Source organism: Ammospiza caudacuta, chromosome 16 (genome assembly GCF_027887145.1).
Source record: "Ammospiza caudacuta isolate bAmmCau1 chromosome 16, bAmmCau1.pri, whole genome shotgun sequence".
Taxonomy (NCBI): Eukaryota; Metazoa; Chordata; class Aves; order Passeriformes; family Passerellidae; genus Ammospiza; species Ammospiza caudacuta.
In genome coordinates, this window is record NC_080608.1 from 2534620 (window position 1) to 2555962 (window position 21343).

The window sequence follows — 21343 nt, forward strand, 5'->3', positions numbered from 1 at the left end:
TGCTCTTCAACATGCACCATCACACCATGGACTTCACACACACAGATATCTTTACATCTCTGTAAGGAAGGTGGAAGATACATCTGTTTGGTCAATAGAGAACTGTAAGGAAATCTCCAACTTCTGGAGGGCAAAAAGGGGAAGTCTTCTAGAAGAGGTTAAGATGGTGACAATCTGCACAAGGACATTGCTCCCCCTCCTCACCTTGTCACTGTAACTTGAATCTGTCCCCTTCTCCTCTACTACAGCTCTTGCCATAAGAAGAACTTTCAAGCCAACGCACACGCATACTTAATAAACCAGTTAGTAAGACATGGAATCAGCAAACCATCTCTGCTATTTCCCCCAGAGGCCATTAATATGTAACTAGATGCAATCCGCCAAAAGATCCAAATAGATCAGAACAGAGATGAAAGCAAGGATAGAATTTGCACGCTGGATGAACATGAGAAAAACTAAAGTCTGAGAGGAATAAAAACACTGTCAGCATCTCATTCAAGAGGATGTCATGCCACTCGACCACAACGGCAGTCGGGAAGACAACTGATTCGCTAATAAGGGGAAATTCCCTTACCGGAAAATACATCTCTTCAGAAGAGCTAATATGGAGAGGAAAGCAGTATTATATGGATAAGACAACACCAGAAAGGAGCTGGCAGAGGATGAAAATCAGAGACTCGAGAAAACAACGAGGGCGGGAAACACGCCACTTTTATCTCCTCCAAAAAGAGATTAAATGTCCAACACCCTGGTAGCAAGACGAACCATAGCAACGCTGAGCGAAATTTCACCTTCGTGTAGGCGGGACTCACCGGGACAGAGGCCGGGTCCGCGGGCAGGGCGCCGGCCGGGTCCCCGTCCCCGAGCAGCGGCGCGGGCTCGTCGGGCGGCGGCCGGGCCGGGAGGGTGTCGCAGCAGCTGGCGGCCGAGAAGCGCAGGTGGCTCTTGCGCGAGTCGGCCGTGAGCGACACGTCGTGCGCGTAGGACTGCAGGAAGGCGCGCACGCCGTCGATGCCCACGAAGTGCGAGACGGGCACGCCGCGCGAGGCGCCGCTGTCCGGCGGCAGCAGCTGCTGGCGGTGGCAGCGGCGCAGGCGCAGCGCCAGCAGCAGCAGCAGGAAGGCCACGAAGAGGCACGAGACGGCGGCCACGGCCAGCACGAGCCAGCGCGTCAGGCTGGCGGCCGGCTCGCCCGGCGCCGCCGCCTCGTGCGCCGCGCTGCCCAGCTCGGCCAGCAGCTCGGCCACGCTCTCGGCCAGCACCACGCTCAGCGTGGCCGTGGCCGACAGCGCCGGCCGCCCGTGGTCCCGCACCAGCACCACCAGGCTGTGGCGCGCCGCGTCGCGGGCCAGCGGCGAGCGCGCCGTGCGCACCTCGCCGCTGTGCGGCCCCACGCGGAACAGCCCCGGCTCCGTGGCCTTGGCCAGCTCGTAGGACAGCCACGCGTTCTGCCCCGCGTCCGCGTCCACCGCCACCACCTTGGCCACCAGCGCGCCGGCCTCCGACCGCCGCGGCGCCAGCTCCACGCCCGACCACGCCGCCGCCGCGGCCGCCGGCGGGTACAGCACCTGCGGCGCGTTGTCGTTCTCGTCCACGATCTGCAGCCGCACCGACACGTTGCTGCTCAGCGCCGGCGCGCCGCCGTCCTCCGCCCGCACGCACAGCTGCAGCTCGCGCAGCTGCTCGTAGTCCAAGGAGCGCAGCGCGTACAGCGCGCCCGTCTCCGCCTGCACCGACACGTACGACGACAGCGGCGCGCCCCGCACCCGCCCCTCCGCCAGCCGGTAGCGCACGCGCGCGTTCTGCCCCCAGTCCGCGTCCGTGGCGCGCACCGTCAGCACCAGCGCGCCCGCCGCGTTGTTCTCCGCCAGCCGCGCGCTGTAGCGCTCCTCCAAGAACACCGGCGCGTTGTCGTTCACGTCCAGCACCCGCAGCGCCAGCACCGCGCTGCTCTGCAGCGACGGCGACCCGCCGTCGGCCGCCCGCACCGTCACGTTGTACTCCGACACCTGCTCCCGGTCCAGCTCTCTCGCTGTCACCACACGGTAGTAGTCTTCATAGGACTTCTCCAGCCGGAACGGGATGTCCTTGTCAAGCGAGCAGCGCACCTCGCCGTTGGCTCCCGAGTCCCGATCATGTACGTGCAGCAGGGCTACCACTGTCCCCGTAGGAGCGTCCTCAGAAATCTCACTTAGAGCTGACCGTAAAGAAATCACCGGAGTGTTATCATTTATGTCTGTGACGGTGATCGCGACTTTGGCAGTGTCGAAAAAGCCTCCCCCGTCCCGTGCCTGCACCTCCAGTTCGTAAGAGTCACCTTCCTCGAAGTCCAGGCTTCGTCCCAGAGTGATTGCTCCCGTCTCAGAGTCCAGATGCAATATCTTCGAGGCTTTTTCTGTTATTTTCTTTAACGAGTATTTCACGTGTCCATACAGCCCCTCGTCGGGGTCCGTAGCTGTGACGGTGACGAGGACAGAGCCCACGGGCACGTCCTCGGGCACACGCACCGTGTACTCCGCCTGGCTGAACACGGGCGCGTTGTCGTTCGCGTCCAGCACCGTCACGCGGATCCGAGCCGTGCCCGTCCGTGCCGGATCGCCGCCGTCCATCGCCCTCAGCACCAGCTCGTGAAACGCCGCCTCCTCCCGGTCCAGCGCCTTCGCCAGCACCAGCTCGGGACGCTGATCGCCGCCGGGGCCCGCCTGCACGGCCAGCGAGAAGTGCTCGTCACCGCTCAGCTCGTAGCTCTGCAGAGAATTCCGGCCGGAATCCGGGTCGCGAGCGTCTGGCAGGGGAAATCGCGACCCCGGGGCTGTTGTCTCACTCATTTTCTCTTCCATCTCAATATCCTTGAAGCTCGGAGCGTTGTCGTTTATGTCCGTGATTTCCACTTCTATTCTATAAAACCTCATTTCCCCCTCCACTATCAGCTCACAGCGCTGCACGCATTGCTGCTCACTCTCGCACAACTGCTCTCTGTCGATCCTCTCTGTCGTCACTAAATGTCCCGTCTTCCCGTGTACAGCGAAATACTGTTCACTACCTTGGGAGACAACGCGGACGCCGCGGTCTCGGATCTCCGGCAGCTGCAGCCCCAGGTCCTTGGCCACGTCGCCCACGAACGAGCCCTTGGGCATCTCCTCGGGCACCGAGTAGCGCAGCTGCCCCCACGCCGCCTCCCACGCCGCCAGCAGCACGGCCCAGAGCAGAGCTCGCTGCCGCCGGCCCCAGCGCCTCCCCGCCGAGCACATCTCGGCCGCCGCTCCGCCGGCACCGCAGCACCGCCGATCCAATCCCGCTGCCACTCAATGCTCTCAGCTCCTGCACCGAGCGCAGCTGCCGGTGCCTCCGCCTGGCTCCAGAATGGACCAGCACCGCGGGGACGATCGGGGACCGCAGGTTCGGGCAGGGAGCGAGCAACCGAGTGAGCCGATCCGCAGCGGGCGGGGCTGCCGGTAGCGCTCCGAGCTTCCTCTCGCTCCTCTCGGTCAACAGCGGCGCCCGCAGCCTCCTCCCGGCACTGCAGGCACCGAGCGCTGCCCAGCGCTGCCCGCCCTGCCTCGCTCCGTACAGGGCACGGTCGCCACCGAGATGTCGCTTTTCGTCCAGCGCCGATCTCCTGCCTCCGCATTTCTCCAGCCCATCTCTGCTTTCATCCTCCAGGGTATCACCATCGGGAGGAAGGCAGAGGCATTCGGCGGGCGGGCTTCTTTAACCTCACGGGAAACTCATTACTTACTAATGTCACTATACTTAAATTACAATTAATTTTTCATATTTAACCCTGTACCTTTTTTTATTGTTATCCTTTTTCTTCGAAAGCATCTTCAAGAACAGGCTTTCAGAGAGAATAGGGGAAGATACCATATCCCGAAGAAACAGAGATATCAGGTTCATTAACACAAGTCTGAGGAGATCAATTGCCTACGTCTTGAAGTTAGGGAGATAATTGTTACAGGATTCAATAATGAGTACAAATAATGATGCTGAAACTCTCAAAGTAAAGTTTCAGGACTTGAAATATTTGACATCCTTTCCCAAGAGATGTCTAGTGTTTCCTTAGTATATACAGGTTTACATTTAATCAAATCATGGAAAGATATTTGGGTTTTGTTCTAAAATCAATGTGTGAAGCACTGGAGCTCGTTAGTAAACCAATCATCTAAGTATTTCGTAATGACGTTTATATGATATGTGCTCAAGAAAACAATCATGGAACCGGAGAACACTGCTGGCCACTAATCAATCTGCAAATGGGCTTGATTCAAGTGCCTAAACCCTCCTCTCGCCAATCTCCCTAATATGTGATCCCATCGCATCTCAGATGTTTAACCTAGTAAACAGAACTACAAAAATCCGCTCCTCTCCATATCCCTGACTTCTATTAAAACCCCCAACATTTTTGTGCACAGATGATAGAAAAATAACAATCTCTGAAACAGAAATCTTTAAACACTCTCACCACTGTACGAAATAAAGATCATGAAGAGGAAAACAGAGCGAAATGCCACCCGGACGCATGAATGGAGCAATCTAGCCGCACTACTGCATTCCCCCCAAAACGGGCGAAAATCTCTGCTTTCACTCAGAAAAAAAGAGTAAAAGGAACTTTCTAAATTAGTTTCCTTCCTAAATCTAATCGGGAAAAAACAAATTTTAAAGAACGGGTTCGGGTAAAGCTATACACGAGTTCTAAGTACACATACTCGGAACAAATCTGACAGGAAAGACATATTTCCAACACCAGATGTCAGTACTCTCTCTTTTTTTTTTTCCCCTCGATTCCGTCATACAGAATCACCAGTCTCCTTCCAAAGAATAGAAACCTGTTTTCATGTAGCTAACCCAATCAAATTTATAGAGCTCGAGTTTTGAAGACAAAACCTTGCCCCTGAGGCTGAACCTGTGACCAAAGAAGAACCAAGGGCTTCCTGATCTGCAGGAAGGGGGGATTGCCCCATCCAAATTCAGTCCGTCACGGAGACAGGACAGTGCACGGCATAAAAGCACGACTCTGGGAAACAAGGAGAAACAGTGAGAAACGCTGCACCTGGCCTAAAGGAGAGCTATCACCAAAGCCGGTCAGCTCAGGCTGTTACAGAGAAAAAATTAACAACTTCCGCTGCTACGTGGAGATACAGATGGAGAATACCCACTGGCACCGCGCAAAGAACACGCGGGAAACAATGAAGACAATTCGGGAACTTTTAGAAACAGAAGCACATCAGGCTTTACAGACCTGCGGTGCGTCGGGATTGGCGGGCGGCTCTCCCACGACGATGTCACTGTTCATGCTCGGTTTCTCGCACGAATCGCCGCCCAGAAGCTCCTCCGCCGACAGGATGGGCACCGGCGGCGGCGGCGGCCAAGCGGCCTCGGGCACGGCGCGGGCGGGCGGCGGCACGCACAGGTTGTAGGAGTAGGGCAAGGTGCCCTCGCAGAAGTCGGCCGGGAAGGCGGCGCCGGCCAGCGAGAAGCGCTGCGCGCCCAGGCAGCGCAGCACGGCGGGCGGCCCGGCCCGGCGCAGCCGCGCCAGCACGGCCAGCGCCACGCTCAGCACCAAGAGCGCCGAGAGCAGCGCCAGCGCCAGCACCAGGTAGAACTGCAGCTCGGCCGCCGCCGCCGCCTCGGCGCCCGCCGGCCGCTCGCTCAGCTCCGGCAGCGCCTCCTGCAAGCTCTCGGCCAGCACCACGTGCAGCGTGGCCGTGGCCGACAGCGCCGGCTGCCCGTGGTCCTTCACCACGGCCACCAGCCGCTGCTTGGCCGCGTCCCGCTCGCCCACGGCGCGCGCCGTGCGCACCTCGCCGCTGTGCAGCCCCACGCGGAACAGCGCCGGCTCCGACGCCTGCACCAGCTCGTACGACAGCCACGCGTTGCGCCCCGCGTCCGCGTCCACCGCCACCACCTTGGCCACCAGGTAGCCGGCCTCGGCCGAGCGCGGAACCACCTCGAAAGGCGCCGCCGCCGCCCCTCCCGCAGCCTCTCCCGCTGCCGCCGCCGGCGCGGGCCAGAGCACCCTGGGCGCGTTGTCGTTGCGGTCCAGCACGAAGACGCGCACCGTGGCCGTGGAGCTGCGCGCCGGCGAGCCGCCGTCCTGCGCCCGCACGGCCACCGTGAACTCGCGGCACTGCTCGTAGTCCAAGGAGCGCTGCGCGTACAGCGCGCCGCTCCGCGCCTCCACCGACACGAGCGGCGCCGCGCCCGCCGCGCCCGCGCTGCCGCCCGCCAGCCAGTAGCTCACGCGCCCGTTGGCGCCCGCGTCCGCGTCCCGCGCCTGCACGCGCAGCACCAGCGCGCCCGCCGCGTTGTTCTCCGCCACGTACGCGCTGTACGCCGCCTCCTCGAACACCGGCGCGTTGTCGTTCACGTCCGACACCTCCAGCACCAGCTCCCTGCTGCTCCGCAGCGCCGGCCTGCCCCGGTCCCGGGCCACCACCGACACGCGATGCTCCGACGCCTGCTCGCGGTCCAGCGCGCCCGATGTCACCACCTTGTACGAGCCGCCCGACGAAGCCGCGATCGACAGCGGCGCCTCTCCCGATAGCTCGCACGTCACCTGACCGTTCTCGCCGGAATCCAGATCCCGTACTTTTACCACGGCCACCACGGTGCCAGTCGGGGCATCCTCGGGCACGGGATTCGACAGTGACAGAATGGTGATCTCGGGCGCGTTGTCATTCTCGTCTGTGACGTCTATCTGCACTTCACAGTGCCCAGTGAGCCCGCCTCCGTCCTTCGCCTCCAAGGTGAAGATGTATTTACTCTGTCTCTCGAAATCGAGGGGACCCACTGTCCTCACTTCCCCGCTCTCGCTGTCGATAGTGAACAACGCTCTTACAGAGTCGGGGACGCTGCCAAAGGAGTAGGACAATCGCCCGTTAGAGCCTGCGTCAGCATCCGTCGCCCGTACCCGCAGCACCACCGTCTCCACTGGCAAATTCTCTGGCACTCTCGCCTCGTAGAGAGCTTTTCCGAACACGGGCGTGTTGTCGTTTAAATCCGTCACGTTGATGCGAACCTGGACAGTCCCGGACCTCGCAGGATCCCCACCGTCCACCGCTGTCAGTACCAACTCAAGCGAACTCTGCTTCTCCCGGTCCAACACTCTCTCCAGTACTAATTCCGGCTGCTTCTTTCCACCCGGCTTTTCTTGTACTGATAGTGAGAACGACGGGTTGCTGGTTAGGTGATAAGTCAGCAGCGAGTTGCTTCCTGCATCTGCATCTCGGGCCATCTCCAGCGGAAACCGAGCACCGGGAGGGATCCATTCACCGATCTCGAGGTCCAGAACAGCCTTGCTGAATATCGGGGAATTGTCATTTACGTCCTCAATGGACACCTCAACGTGGAAAATGTTCAGTGGGTTGTGCACCAGCGCCTCGAAGCTGACAGAGCAGGTCGCCGACTCGCCGCACATCTCCTCCCGGTCCAGCCTCTCGTTCACGTACAGGTTCCCGTTCTCCTCATTCACCGTGAAGTATTGCTTCTCCTCCGTCAGCCGCAGCTTGCGCGCCGGCAGCTCGTCCGCGCTGAGCCCCAGGTCCCGCGCCAGCGGCCCCACGAGCGAGCCTCTGCCCAGCTCCTCGGCGATGGCGTAGCGGACCCGCTCGGCCGCCGCCCGGCACCACACGCACAGCAGCAGCAGCAGCGCGGTCAGCAGCGCTCGCCCGCCGCCCGGCCCAAGCCTCTGCCGCCGCCTCACCGCCATTCTCTGCCCGCTGCGCTCGCCGCGCTCCTGCCTCCTGCCGCTGCCCTGCCTCCCTTCCAGCCGCTCTCGCCGCCCACAACAGACACCGCTCAAAGCCACCCACACCGCTCGGGCCGCCTCTCGCCGCCGCCGCTGCTGCTGTCGGTGCCGCTGCCGCTGCGGCCGGCGCCGGGCGAGCGAGCAGCCTGCGGGGGCAGGACGTTGCGGCGGCGGCGGCTCCAGCGGCGCTCGGCGGCGGCCAACAGCGACACCCGGAGGCGCCGCCGCGACACTGCAGCCGCCGCACGGCCGCGCTCGAGGGCGCCCGGCTTTGGGCGGGGCTCAGCGGCTGCACCGGCCCCGGGGGCTCTCCCCGACCAAAAACACCGAGAGCGGCAGCTCCTGCTTAATTCCACTCCAAGTCGTTACTACGACTTGTGCTGGCGGGCGCTTTTAATGCATTCTTTTCAGTCACAGTGAACAGTCACATGCAAATATCCACGGCGCCCCACTAAGTAATGGATTTAAGCTGCTCCTAATAACATCACAGCCCATTTACATCAGCAATAACCGATAATATAGGGATGACTTCGAGAGCTTTTTCGCTCTGTCACGTCTTGAATTCTTATTAATTACTTGAGAAATATTTAATATGAGATATAGATCAGCCTAAAGCAATGTGACTATCCCCTGTGCCAAGAAGGCAGAATAACGTTTACTCTTTCGTTTCTGACTCATTAAAGTTGCTTCATCTGAGTTGTTTCATTCATCCCTATCTGAGCATCTGACAATGGAAAGCACAAAGGAACACTAAGTCCTTCATAGAGCAAAACAATGTTTCACACTTCCAATTTAAACTTTTTTTTAAAGGTCATTAAATTCATACCACTCCCATGGGCAAGAACATGCTAGACTTGAACATTTGGTGTATACCAAAAACTTTTCTTGGCAATATATTCTATTTCCAAACCACTCACACCGGAAAGTTTTCTCTCAATCAAAACCTCCTTTCTTTTACTTAAAGACATTTGAATGGTGTCTTATGACCACTGGCACTCATAAAAAGAGCTCTGTCCATATTTCTTATAAGCTCAAAAAGAAACAGCAAAAATACAGTGATAAGTCTACACACAGGCATCATTTCTGTATGCTGCAAGACCTACACTCCTTCAGCCCTTCATCATAATAGAAATGTTCCAGCTCTCAGACCACTTCCATTATCCTTCTGGGAACTCTAGCCTATTTGGGATACTGGCCAAAGATCTCCATGCAGTCTCTGCTCTGACAGAAAGAGTTTAGAGGAGGGAAAGAATTCGCTCGACCTGCCAGGCAGAGTGCTTGTCATGCAGTGCAGGACACAATTCCAGCAGCAGGTGCCCATGGGCAGCCCATGGCCCACCTCATCACCCACCAATAACCCAAAGCATTCTCTGCAAAGCTCTTCCCTATCCCCCACTCTCTGTTTCAACTGGGGATTGCCCCACCCCAGCTGCAGGACCTTGCACTTTGATCCATTTCATGATGGCTGCACAGGTCCACTTCTCCAGCCCATCCCTGGCTGCCATCTCTGCCCTGCAGTGAATCAGCTCCAATCGGTGTCAGCTGCAAATTGCCTGAAGGTGCCTCAATCCCATTGGCCATGCAGGTGCTGAACAGAACTGGGCCCAGTCAGGGCCCTGCAGGGACAGCACAAGTCACTGCTTTGCACCTGGACATGGAGCCACTGTCTGGAACTCCCTGCAGGTGACTCTCCAGCCTGTTCCTCAGCCATTTGACAGCCTCCAGCTGATTGCCCAGCAGGTTCCTCTGGGTGATGGCCTGGGGGACACTGCACACCTTCTCCCACTGGGCCCTGCTCTGTCCATGGAAACCTTGGCTGGGCTGGGTGGTCACTCTGCACTTGGACAGCTGCAGCAGAGATCATCCTGCATGATTACACCACAGACAAAATGTTCCTGGCTGAGCACACCAGGAGTGCTTGTGAAACCCTTCCTCTGTGCACCTGGAAACAGCCCAGGTGTGTGTGGGAGCTGCACCTGCACTTGGTCAGCTGGCGCAGAGGAGACCTTCCACATGAGATCAGACACCCTGAGCCTGAGCTCATCACAACAAGCACTGCAAGAGTCAGAAACACATGGAAATGGACAGATGCAATAACATTTTGTAGGTCTGCCTTGCTCTACAGAAGCAACTCAAATCACCCTGGACTCCATCAGGCACAGCCTGGTGTTATCTGTGACATGTGACAAGCAAGGCAATCACCCAGTTCTTCTCCAGCCTCACACACAGAGCTCCCCTCTCTGCTTTTTCTACCATGCCAGGCCACTGTAAGGTTTTCCTTGTGGCCATCTCCTCACTGCTCAAATCCATCATTAGATGATAATGCTCTGCAGGCACACCCAGCAGGGAGGGACAATTGTCTGCTCACCACCATTATGATAAGGAACTGAAGGATTCTAGAGCACACAAATGATAAATAATCTTAATAAAAAATCAGTAGTCATGTAACTGAGAATAGCTTATGAAACCATTTGCTTTAATGGAATCTTCTCCCCATCCTTATCACATGCTCTGTTCCACAGAGAGGCAAAGTCTACTAAAGTCATATTTCCATGTATTTCTCCCAACAGGAAAAAGAAGATAAGTCACTCCAATATCTCCTTCCTTCCACTCCCACTGCAACAAGAGCAAGGGACATTAAAACACCATACATTATTCAAAAAAAGGTGGATTGTTCATAATAATTATACCCAAATACTGAGTAAATCAAGGGAAATGAAACAAACCGAAAAACCCACAAAACACCCCAAAACATGAATCAGTTCAGGCAAGGAAGCATTAGAAGACAACAAGGAGTCAGAGATGCCCAGTGTCAAGTCTTCTAGGCCTTTATTTCAGGCCTTAAAATTCATACCTGAGAGCACCTGGAAGTCACTGAGAAGCTGCAAGTGTGTGGCCTTCAGGACTTAGATGGGACAATAATACAGCAGGTTCATTTGAAGAACGAGTCCTCTCCTCGGTAACTATTTCTACTGCATGGCCTGCTCACCTTGCACAGTTATAAACACATCTTTCTAAAAAGCTTCTCATTGGCCTCTTTCTCAAGGCAAATTTTCTGACAAATTACAACAGATTCTCTTCTTGCTTCTGCTTCATAGCCCCTACACACTGTTCAATCTAAAATGACTGGAGTAAGCATGTGATGAAAAACCACAGTCACTGTCTCCTATTTAAAACAGTGACCTGGAATGTGAAAATCAGCTGCAACCTTCCTAAAGACAAAGCCCTGAATGAAAGTGTAATTACAATTCTGAAGAAACTCTTTATCACACTGTGCCACAGATATACAGATGGATAATCGAGGTTTCACAGAGGATTAATTAGCTCATCCAGCCAAGAATTATGTTCAACATGAAAAGTTACTGTGGAAAACATTACCCTTGGAGGACTGACATTGTCTTTCATGACAGGGACACCAGAATCAGAACAACAATGGCACTGACTTTGGCACCAAGCATCAAATCCAACCATTTCTCTGCCACACCCACACTGAGTCTCCCATTTGCCTGGCACAGAACTGAGCTCTCACCCTCCTCACTCTGCATTTGCAGCCTTCAGTTTACACATCAACACCAACCACAATTTTGGTTCCATGTTGGCCACAGAGAAAAACAACACCTTGGGGAAACATCCATTCATGAAGTTGTATTTGTTGAATGAAATATTCAAGGCCAGGCTGGCTGGGGCTCTGAGCCACCTGCTCTGGTGGAAGATGTCCCTGCCCATGGCAGAGCAGCTGGAACAAGATGATCCTTAAGGTCCTTTGCAACACAAACCATTCTATGATTCTGTGTTTCTACGATAATATGACTACATGGACAGCTTCAAGGGATGCATGAGAGATACAATCCCTACTGGATAATTATGTGTTTTGGAGTTTGCAAGATGGCCAGACAAATTCAGCTTTACTCCTTAACAAAAACACAAGCAAACCAACCAACCCAAACCTACCTCACCCAACCCAACCCAACCAAATTATCCAAAGGAACTGAAATGAACCCAGACAAGAATGGGAAAATGCCAGAAGAGTATCAATCATGGCCTCACATGGCAGACTGGGTCAACTGCAGTATATACACAACCCAGCAAACTGGACTGGAGCCAATACACAGGGGCCTCACACAGGAGCTCAAACCACAGGCCCCAGGCTGTCATTTCCTTGGACACTAAGGGATAGAAAAAGCTTCGAACCAAAGCTGCGGGCATCTTCCAAATACCAAGATAACCAAAACTGGACACAATTCATTAATTCATTTTGAATTGAATCACAGTGAACTCCAGCACCAGCCCTGTCTCTGCATACACAGACTTCTCTCTGGCCAAACATAACAGTACAGCAAATTTTATGTACAGACATGATTAGAAGAAAACTTGTGTGCACAGTTTCTCAGAGCCCAAACATCACAATTAAGGTCATCTGTTCCTGCCAATTATTTGAACAAGTGGGAAATCTCATATATGCCATAAATTATTACCAGCTCTGTCAAAGACCCACACATTCAAGTATCACCTCAAAGGCAACGTCACCATTCTTCAGCACAGGGACTCCTTAAAGCATGTGGAACTATCACTTTTGATGCAAAGGAATATGGGACTCAAACTAGGCCCTTTCAGTCCAAACCACACAAATGAAAATCATAAGACTCCTCCTGACTCATTTTCAGAAGGCCAGCAATAGCCCCGGGGATCAACTACACACATGCCACACCCTCCTCACACACCACAAACCCAACACTCCCACATAAAGGCATCACAGCTCCCATGGTTAACAGAGACCTCCAGAATTTAGTGAGACTCCATCAAAAGGAAATTTGCCCAGACAGTATCTTCATACTGCTATTGATAATATTCGACATGTCACCCTAGCCATGGGACAAGAAAAAGCATTTATTAAAGAGATGTTCTCAAGAAACATCTCTAAGGAAGTCTCTCTCATTTAGCCTGTAACCATGAAAGAACCATCTTCAGATGATCAGGAGAGCAAGACAGAAAGTTAACACCTGCAGGAAAGAAGAGCTCACAACACACTTCTGGGTTATATAACTCAGAGTAGATGATTGATGATGCTGTTTATAGGCACTGAATACACACCTTGCAATTCCCATACCCCATAAATACAAAATTAAGTTTTGCAGTGACACAATTATGATGACCAAAAAATACTTATTAAGGACCTGCCAGGGTTCTCCATGCAGCTGGAATATGGATCTTCTAAACAACTACTTTGGGGAGAAGAACTCCACAGTCCTTCATGCTAGAGATAGAAACTGGACAAGGAATGGAGGAAAACATTCCGCTGAGTCTTTCAGCAGACATTCACACACAGCTCACAGCACTCAGATTTCCTACCCTTCACACCATCCATGCTGTCCTTTCACCCATCTGTCATAAAAACATGAGAGAGTGGAGGCCCAGTACCCAGACCATTCCTCTTCCCAGCACCAATTTAACACATCTGTCTGTACATCTCTGTGCTGTGGAAGATACATTTGCTGCTCACTGGAGTTTTGTGAAGAGCATTCGTAGGTCTGAAAGGAAAAGCTGGGCAGTCTTCCAAGAGACACAGAGTCAGTGAATATCTGCTCAAAGGGAATTATGCCCACCTTGTATCTCCCACTGCGCCTTGAATCTCTCCCTTCCCATCCAGGCAATTCTCTTGCCATGCTACATATTCTCTAGCCCAGGCTCATGCAGCTCCATATGGCAGAGGTCTACATTAAAACAACCAGAAAACAACCAAACAGTTCTACCATTTCCTCCTCCACATGCCGATGCCCGGAGCCTTTTCAAAGAATCACAACTTTGAGAGGATCCTTCACCCCCATAAAGGACAGAAATACATCATCTAGGACCACTTGCTGCCTCACCAAATTCTTTCTTCAAGACAAAGACCAAGGCATGGATGACACAAACACTTCCTGCAGACCTCCACTAGGTATTATGGACAACAATAAATGTGGAGAAGAATGTGCAGAGAGGTTCCACGCAAAGGCTTCAGCATTTTGTTCAAGACACATTCTACCTATTCAGGCACATGTGCTCTTGATAAAACACTGGAGCCTCCTAAAAAGTTGTATTTCTCAATAACGTGATCCATCCCTTAAGAAGATATAATACTAAGAGCAAGACAGATTCTACACAGGTCACCTGACATAGGGCAAACAATAACTGGAACCGGATCAATAGCCAAACCTCCGACCTACTACAGCCTGCCAACAGCAGCCTTCTCCCTCCTTCCTCCTTCACACACGGGAACGCGGAGGACCCACCCCAGGTTCACACAATGACAGAAATGGGTACCAGCCTCCGAAACTTCACCAAAGGAAACTTTACCACGCTTTTAGTCAAAGTCTCCTATCCAAGCCAGAGAACACGGCGGGGAAAGGGCAGGGCACTATCAGGAGAAAGCGTCGCGGAGAAAATCTGGACAGAGGAACTCACCGAGGAAGGGGCGGGATCCGAGGGGATGGCGCCGGCCGGGTCCTCGTCGCCGAGCAGCGGCGCGGGCTCGTCGGGCGGCGGCCGGGCCGGGAGGGTGTCGCAGCAGCTGGCGGCCGAGAAGCGCAGGTGGCTCTTGCGCGAGTCGGCCGTGAGCGACACGTCGTGCGCGTAGGACTGCAGGAAGGCGCGCACGCCGTCGATGCCCACGAAGTGCGAGACGGGCACGCCGCGCGAGGCGCCGCTGTCCGGCGGCAGCAGCTGCTGGCGGTGGCAGCGGCGCAGGCGCAGCGCCAGCAGCAGCAGCAGGAAGGCCACGAAGAGGCACGAGACGGCGGCCACGGCCAGCACGAGCCAGCGCGTCAGGCTGGCGGCCGGCTCGCCCGGCGTCGCCGCCTCGTGCGCCGCGCTGCCCAGCTCGGCCAGCAGCTCGGCCACGCTCTCGGCCAGCACCACGCTCAGCGTGGCCGTGGCCGACAGCGCCGGCCGCCCGTGGTCCCGCACCAGCACCACCAGGCTGTGACGCGCCGCGTCGCGGGCCAGCGGCGAGCGCGCCGTGCGCACCTCGCCGCTGTGCGGCCCCACGCGGAACAGCCCCGGCTCCGTGGCCTTGGCCAGCTCGTAGGACAGCCACGCGTTCTGCCCCGCGTCCGCGTCCACCGCCACCACCTTGGCCACCAGCGCGCCGGCCTCCGACCGCCGCGGCGCCAGCTCCACGCCCGACCACGCCGCCGCCGCGGCCGCCGGCGGGTACAGCACCTCCGGCGCGTTGTCGTTCTCGTCCACGATCTGCAGCCGCACCGACACGTTGCTGCTCAGCGCCGGCGCGCCGCCGTCCTCCGCCCGCACGCACAGCTGCAGCTCGCGCAGCTGCTCGTAGTCCAAGGAGCGCAGCGCGTACAGCGCGCCCGTCTCCGCCTGCACCGACACGTACGACGACAGCGGCGCGCCCCGCACCCGCCCCTCCGCCAGCCGGTAGCGCACGCGCGCGTTCTGCCCCCAGTCCGCGTCCGTGGCGCGCACCGTCAGCACCAGCGCGCCCGCCGCGTTGTTCTCCGCCAGCCGCGCGCTGTAGCGCTCCTCCAAGAACACCGGCGCGTTGTCGTTCACGTCCAGCACCCGCAGCGCCAGCACCGCGCTGCTCTGCAGCGACGGCGACCCGCCGTCGGCCGCCCGCACCGTCACGTTGTACTCCGACACCTGCTCCCGGTCCAGCTCTCTCGCTGTCACCACGCGGTAGTAGTCATCAAACGATTTCTCCAGTCGGAACGGGACATCCTTTTCGAGCGAGCACCGAACCTCACCTTTCGCTCCAGAGTCCGGGTCCTGCACGTGCAGCAGGGCGACCACCGTCCCTGCCGGGGCATCCTCCGAGATCTCACTTAGCGCCGACGACACTGTGAGTTCCGGGGCATTGTCGTTCACATCTGTTACGGTAACTATAAGTTTGGCAGTGTCAGAAAGGTCTCCCCCGTCATGTGCTTGCACCTCCAGTTCGTAGGAATAGCGTTCCTCGAAGTCTAGGCTCCGTAGTAGTGTGATATCTCCTGTGTCAACGTCTAACTGGAAAATCTCTGAGGCTTTCTCTGTGATTTTCTTGAACAAGTAGTTCACGTGTCCATTCAGCCCCTCGTCCCTGTCGGTGGCAGTGACAGTGACGAGAACTGAGCCCACGGGCACGTCCTCGGGCACACGCACCGTGTACTCCGCCTGGCTGAACACGGGCGCGTTGTCGTTCGCGTCCAGCACCGTCACGCGGATCCGAGCCGTGCCCGTCCGTGCCGGATCGCCGCCGTCCATCGCCCTCAGCACCAGCTCGTGAAACGCCGCCTCCTCCCGGTCCAGCGCCTTCGCCAGCACCAGCTCGGGACGCTGATCGCCGCCGGGGCCCGCCTGCACGGCCAGCGAGAAGTGCTCGTCACCGCTCAGCTCGTAGCTCTGCAGAGAATTTCGGCCCGAGTCTGGGTCGTGAGCGTCTGGCAGGGGAAATCGCGACCCCGGAGCTGTCGTTTCGCTCACTCTCAATTTTTTTTCTGCCTCTCTGAAGTAAGGCGCGTTGTCATTAATATCCGTGATTTCCACCTCGATTACATAAACCTGCATCTGTCCCTCCACTATCAGCTCACAGCGCAGCACGCATTGCTGTTCACTCTCGCACAGCTGCTCTCTGTCGATCCTCTCTGCCGTCACTAAATGTCCCGTCTTCCCGTGCAGAACGAAATACTGTTCACTACCTTGAGAGACAACGCGGACGCCGCGGTCTCGGATCTCCGGCAGCTGCAGCCCCAGGTCCTTGGCCACGTCGCCCACGAACGAGCCCTTGGGCATCTCCTCGGGCACCGAGTAGCGCAGCTGCCCCCACGCCGCCTCCCACGCCGCCAGCAGCACGGCCCAGAGCAGAGCTCGCTGCCGCCGGCCCCAGCGCCTCCCCGCCGCGCACATCTCGGCCGCCGCTCCGCCGGCACCGCAGCACCGCCGATCCAATCCCGCTGCCACTCAATGCTCTCAGCTTCTGCACCGAGCGCAGCTGCCGGTGCCTCCGCCTGGCTCCAGAATGGACCAGCACCGCGGGGACGATCGGGGACCGCAGGTTCGGGCAGAGGAGAGAGCAACCGAGTGAGCCGATCCGCAGCGGGCGGGGCTGCCGGTAGCGCTCCGAGCTTCCTCTCGCTCCTCTCGGTCAACAGCGGCGCCCGCAGCCTCCTCCCGGCACTGCAGGCACCGAGTGCTGCCCGGCGCTGCCCGCTCTGCCTCGCTCCATACCGGGCACGGTCGCCACCGAGATGTCGCTTTGCGTCCAGCGCCGATCTCCTGCATCCGCATTTCTCCAGCCCATCTCTGCTTTCATCCTCCAGGGTATCACCACCGGGAGAAGGGAGAGGCATTCCATGGGCGTGGTTCTTTAACCGAACGGGAATATCATAATTTCCAAATGTCATTATACGTAAACTAAAATACATATTTTACCCATATTAATCTTATCCTTTTTGTTCAAAAGCACCTTCAACAACAGGCTCGCATAGAGAAAAAGGGATGATACCATATCCCGAACAAACAGAGCTATCAGGTTTATTAACACAAGCAGGACGAAAGCAATTGCATGCTGCTTGAAGTCAGGGGTTAATTTTTACAGGATTCAATTATAAGTACAAATAAAGATGCAGCTGAAACTCTCTCGGTAATCTTTCAGGACTTGAAATATTTGATATCCTTTCCCAAGAGATGCCTAGTTTTTCCTTACTTTATACAGTTTTACATTTGGTCCAATCATTGTAGCTTTCCCTTTTTTTTTTTTTTTTCTAAAAGCAATGTGTGAAGCACTAAAGCTCATTAGTAATCTAGTCACATAAGTATTTCTTAATGACCGTGATGCGATATGCCCTCAAGAAAATATATATGGGACCGTAGAACAAAAGTACAACACTTGAAACTCTTCTGACCACTAATCAACGTCCAAATGGGCTTGATTCAAGTGCCTGAACCCTCCTGTGGCCAATCTCCCTAATACGTGATCCCTTCGTATATCAGATGTTTATCCTAGTAAACAGAATCGCAAAAATTTGCTTTCTCGATATATTTGACATCTACTAAAACCCCCAAAATCTTTGTGCAAAGAGGATAGAAGAATAACAATCTCTGAAGCGGAAATCTTTCAGCACTCTCACCAGTGTACGAAATAAAGATCATGAAGAGCAAACAGAGTGAACTGCAAGCCAGGATGCATAAACGAAGCCATCTAGCCTCGCTACTGCATTTCCCCCTAAAGCGGGGGACAATCTCTTCTATCACTCAGAAAAAACACTCAAAGGAACTATCCATATTCGTTTCCTTTCTAAATCAAACAGGGACAAAACAAATTTTACCGAAGGGGTTAGGGAAGAGCTATACACGAGCTCCAAGCAAACCCTTTCTGAACAAATCAGTCAGGAAAAAAAAAAAATCTTCAACACCAGATGTCGGTGCTCTTATTTTTTTCCCCAGACTCCTTCATGCAGAATCAGCCTTTCTCCATTCACAGATTACTGAACTGCTTTCAATGTTGATAACACATTCTAATTGAGAGAGCTCGAGTGCTGAAGACAAAATCTCGCGCTCAAGCTGAACCCATGACCAAATCAGAACCAAGTATTTCCGGCGCGCCATGAAGGGGGAAAAACCCGTTAATTCAGTCCGTCATGGAGACAGGACAGTGCAACTCACATAAACAAAACTCCGGGAAACAAGGAGAAACACTCAGAAACACCGCTACTAGCCAAAAGAAGCTCTATCATCAAAGCCTGCCATCTGAAGCGGTTACCGAGAAAAAACGGTAAAACTTTTGCCGCTGCGTGAGGATACACATGAGGAATACCCATTGACACCACGCAAAGAACAAGTGGGGAAAAAAGATGACGTTTCGAGAATTTTAAAAACAGAGGAAGCTCACACATTACAGACCTGCGGTGCGTCGGGATTGGCGGGCGGCTCTCCCACAACGATGTCACTGTTCGTGCTCGGTTTCTCGCAGGAATCGCCGCCCAGAAGCTCCTCCGCCGACAGGATGGGCACGGGCGGCGGCGGCGGCCAAGCGGCCTCGGGCACGGCGCGGGCGGGCGGCGGCACGCACAGGTTGTAGGAGTAGGGCAAGGTGCCCTCGCAGAAGTCGGCCGGGAAGGCGGCGCCGGCCAGCGAGAAGCGCTGCGCGCCCAGGCAGCGCAGCACGGCGGGCGGCCCGGCCCGGCGCAGCCGCGCCAGCACGGCCAGCGCCACGCTCAGCACCAAGAGCGCCGAGAGCAGCGCCAGCGCCAGCACCAGGTAGAACTGCAGCTCGGCCGCCACCGCCGCCGCCTCGGCGCCCGCCGGCCGCTCGCTCAGCTCCGGCAGCGCCTCCTGCAAGCTCTCGGCCAGCACCACGTGCAGCGTGGCCGTGGCCGACAGCGCCGGCTGCCCGTGGTCCTTCACCACGGCCACCAGCCGCTGCTTGGCCGCGTCCCGCTCGCCCACGGCGCGCGCCGTGCGCACCTCGCCGCTGTGCAGCCCCACGCGGAACAGCGCCGGCTCCGACGCCTGCACCAGCTCGTACGACAGCCACGCGTTGCGCCCCGCGTCCGCGTCCACCGCCACCACCTTGGCCACCGGGTAGCCGGCCTCGGCCGAGCGCGGAACCACCTCGAAAGGCGCCGCCGCCGCCCCTCCCGCAGCCTCTCCCGCTGCCGCCGCCGGCGCGGGCCAGAGCACCCTGGGCGCGTTGTCGTTGCGGTCCAGCACGAAGACGCGCACCGTGGCCGTGGAGCTGCGCGCCGGCGAGCCGCCGTCCTGCGCCCGCACGGCCACCGTGAACTCGCGGCACTGCTCGTAGTCCAAGGAGCGCTGCGCGTACAGCGCGCCGCTCCGCGCCTCCACCGACACGAGCGGCGCCGCGCCCGCCGCGCCCGCGCTGCCGCCCGCCAGCCAGTAGCTCACGCGCCCGTTGGCGCCCGCGTCCGCGTCCCGCGCCTGCACGCGCAGCACCAGCGCGCCCGCCGCGTTGTTCTCCGCCACGTACGCGCTGTACGCCGCCTCCTCGAACACCGGCGCGTTGTCGTTCACGTCCGACACCTCCAGCACCAGCTCCCTGCTGCTCCGCAGCGCCGGCCTGCCCCGGTCCCGGGCCACCACCGACACGCGATGCTCCGACGCCTGCTCGCGGTCCAGCGCGCCCGATGTCACCAGCTTGTACGAGCCGCCCGACGACGCCACGATCGACAGCGGCGCCTCTCCCGACAGCTCGCACGACACCTGACCGTTCTCGCCGGAGTCCGGGTCGTTCACGTTCAGCACGGCCACCACAGTACCTACTGGAGCGTCCTCAAGCACCGGGCTCGATAGTGAAAGAATGGTGATCTCGGGAGTGTTATCATTCTCGTCTGTGATGTCGATGTGCACTTCGCAGTGATCAGTGAGCCCGCCGCCGTCGGTCGCCTCCAGGCCAAAAACGTATTTTTTTTCCTCCTCGAAATCGAGTGGAGCAACCGTCCTGATCTCTCCACTATCGCTGTCGACAGTGAACAATGAGGGTACGATGTCTGGGACGTTGCCAAAGGAGTAGGAGACTCGTCCATTTGAGCCCACGTCCGCATCCGTGGCCCGGACCCGCAGCACCAACGACCCCGCTGGCAAATTCTCAGCCACTCTCGCCTCGTAGACGTTTTTGCTGAACACGGGTGGGTTGTCATTTAAGTCCGTCACGTTGATGCGAACCTGGACAGTCCCGGATCTCGCAGGTTCCCCACTGTCCACTGCCGTAAGTACTAGATCAATGGAACTCTGTTTCTCTCGGTCCAACGGTCTCTCCAGGACTAATTCCGGCTGCTTCTTTCCACCTGGCTTTTCCTTCATTGCGAGTGAGAAAGACGGGTTGATGGTTAGTTGATAAGTCAGCAGCGAGTTGCTTCCTGCATCTGCATCTCGCGCCATCTCCAGCGGAAAACGAGCACCGGGAAGCGTCCATTCACCAATTTCGACCTCCAGAGCAGCCTTGCTGAAGACTGGGGAATTGTCATTAACATCCTCGATCGCCACCTCAACGTGGAAAACGTTCAGTGGGTTGTGCACCAGCGCCTCGAAGCTGACAGAGCAGGTCGCAGAGGCACCGCACATCTCCTCCCGGTCCAGCCTCTCGTTCACGTACAGGTTCCCGTTCTCCTCATTCACCGTGAAGTATTTCAGCTGCTTCTTGCCGCCAGACGCCACCTGCAGCTTGCGCGCCGGCAGCTCGTCCGCGCTGAGCCCCAGGTCCCGCGCCAGCGGCCCCACGAGCGAGCCTCTGCCCAGCTCCTCGGCGATGGCGTAGCGGACCCGCTCGGCCGCCGCCCGGCACCACACGCACAGCAGCAGCAGCAGCGCGGCCAGCAGCGCTCGCCCGCCGCCCGGCCCAAGCCTCTGCCGCCGCCTCACCGCCATTCTCTGCCCGCTGCGCTCGCCGCGCTCCTGCCTCCTGCCGCTGCCCTGTCTCCCTTCCAGCCGCTCTCGCCGCCCACAACAGACACCGCTCAAAGCCACCCACACCGCTCGGGCCGCCTCTCGCCGCCGCCGCCGCTGCTGTCGGTGCCGCTGCCGCTGCGGCCGGCGCCGGGCGAGCGAGCAGCCTGCGGGGGCAGGACGCTGCGGCGGCGGCGGCTCCAGCGGCGCTCGGCGGCG

At 57.1% G+C, this 21343-nt stretch overlaps 5 protein-coding genes across 6 annotated transcripts in view; all 5 read right to left on the bottom strand.

The window, feature by feature from the left end:
- LOC131565001 (protocadherin gamma-C5-like) overlaps nucleotides 1–21343 on the bottom strand; it is a 229623-nt gene that overhangs the window by 118975 nt on the left and 89305 nt on the right. The gene's annotated exons all lie outside the window — the stretch shown is intronic.
- On the bottom strand, nucleotides 52–3281 carry LOC131564931 (protocadherin gamma-A10-like). Its single transcript, XM_058815550.1, has 2 exons — nucleotides 813–3281; nucleotides 52–123 (listed from the first exon to the last, which is right to left on the bottom strand). Exons 1-2 carry the CDS (start codon nucleotides 3249–3251, stop codon nucleotides 52–54), a joined length of 2511 nt encoding a protein of 836 aa, XP_058671533.1. The 5' UTR covers nucleotides 3252–3281.
- Nucleotides 5225–7708, bottom strand: LOC131564932 (protocadherin gamma-B5-like). Its single transcript, XM_058815551.1, has one exon. It carries the CDS (start codon nucleotides 7706–7708, stop codon nucleotides 5225–5227), a length of 2484 nt encoding a protein of 827 aa, XP_058671534.1.
- LOC131564933 (protocadherin gamma-A10-like) lies at nucleotides 7798–16657 on the bottom strand. The gene is made up of 5 exons (XM_058815552.1): nucleotides 14189–16657; nucleotides 14048–14101; nucleotides 9396–9595; nucleotides 9186–9259; nucleotides 7798–8036 (listed from the first exon to the last, which is right to left on the bottom strand). The coding sequence occupies exons 1-5, from the start codon at nucleotides 16625–16627 to the stop codon at nucleotides 7798–7800; spliced, it is 3006 nt and encodes a 1001-aa protein (XP_058671535.1). The 5' UTR covers nucleotides 16628–16657.
- Nucleotides 18608–21106, bottom strand: LOC131564934 (protocadherin gamma-B5-like). The gene has a single exon (XM_058815553.1). The coding sequence runs from the start codon at nucleotides 21104–21106 to the stop codon at nucleotides 18608–18610; it is 2499 nt and encodes an 832-aa protein (XP_058671536.1).

Coding starts and splice junctions, on each gene's coding strand:
- LOC131564934 (XM_058815553.1), bottom strand. CDS start 21,106: ATGGCGGTGAGGCGGCGGCAGAGGCTTGGGCCGGGCGGCGGGCGAGCG.
- LOC131564931 (XM_058815550.1), bottom strand. CDS start 3,251: ATGTGCTCGGCGGGGAGGCGCTGGGGCCGGCGGCAGCGAGCTCTGCTC. Junction 124..812: donor CGGACCCGGCCTCTGTCCCG/GTGAGTCCCGCC, acceptor TTTGCCCTCCAG/AAGTTGGAGATTTCCTTACA.
- LOC131564932 (XM_058815551.1), bottom strand. CDS start 7,708: ATGGCGGTGAGGCGGCGGCAGAGGCTTGGGCCGGGCGGCGGGCGAGCG.
- LOC131564933 (XM_058815552.1), bottom strand. CDS start 16,627: ATGTGCGCGGCGGGGAGGCGCTGGGGCCGGCGGCAGCGAGCTCTGCTC. Junction 9,596..14,047: donor TGGTGAAGTTTCGGAGGCTG/GTACCCATTTCT, acceptor TCTCTGCTGCAG/CTGTCCAAGTGCAGAGTGAC. Junction 9,260..9,395: donor GACAGTGGCTCCATGTCCAG/GTGCAAAGCAGT, acceptor GATTCACTGCAG/GGCAGAGATGGCAGCCAGGG.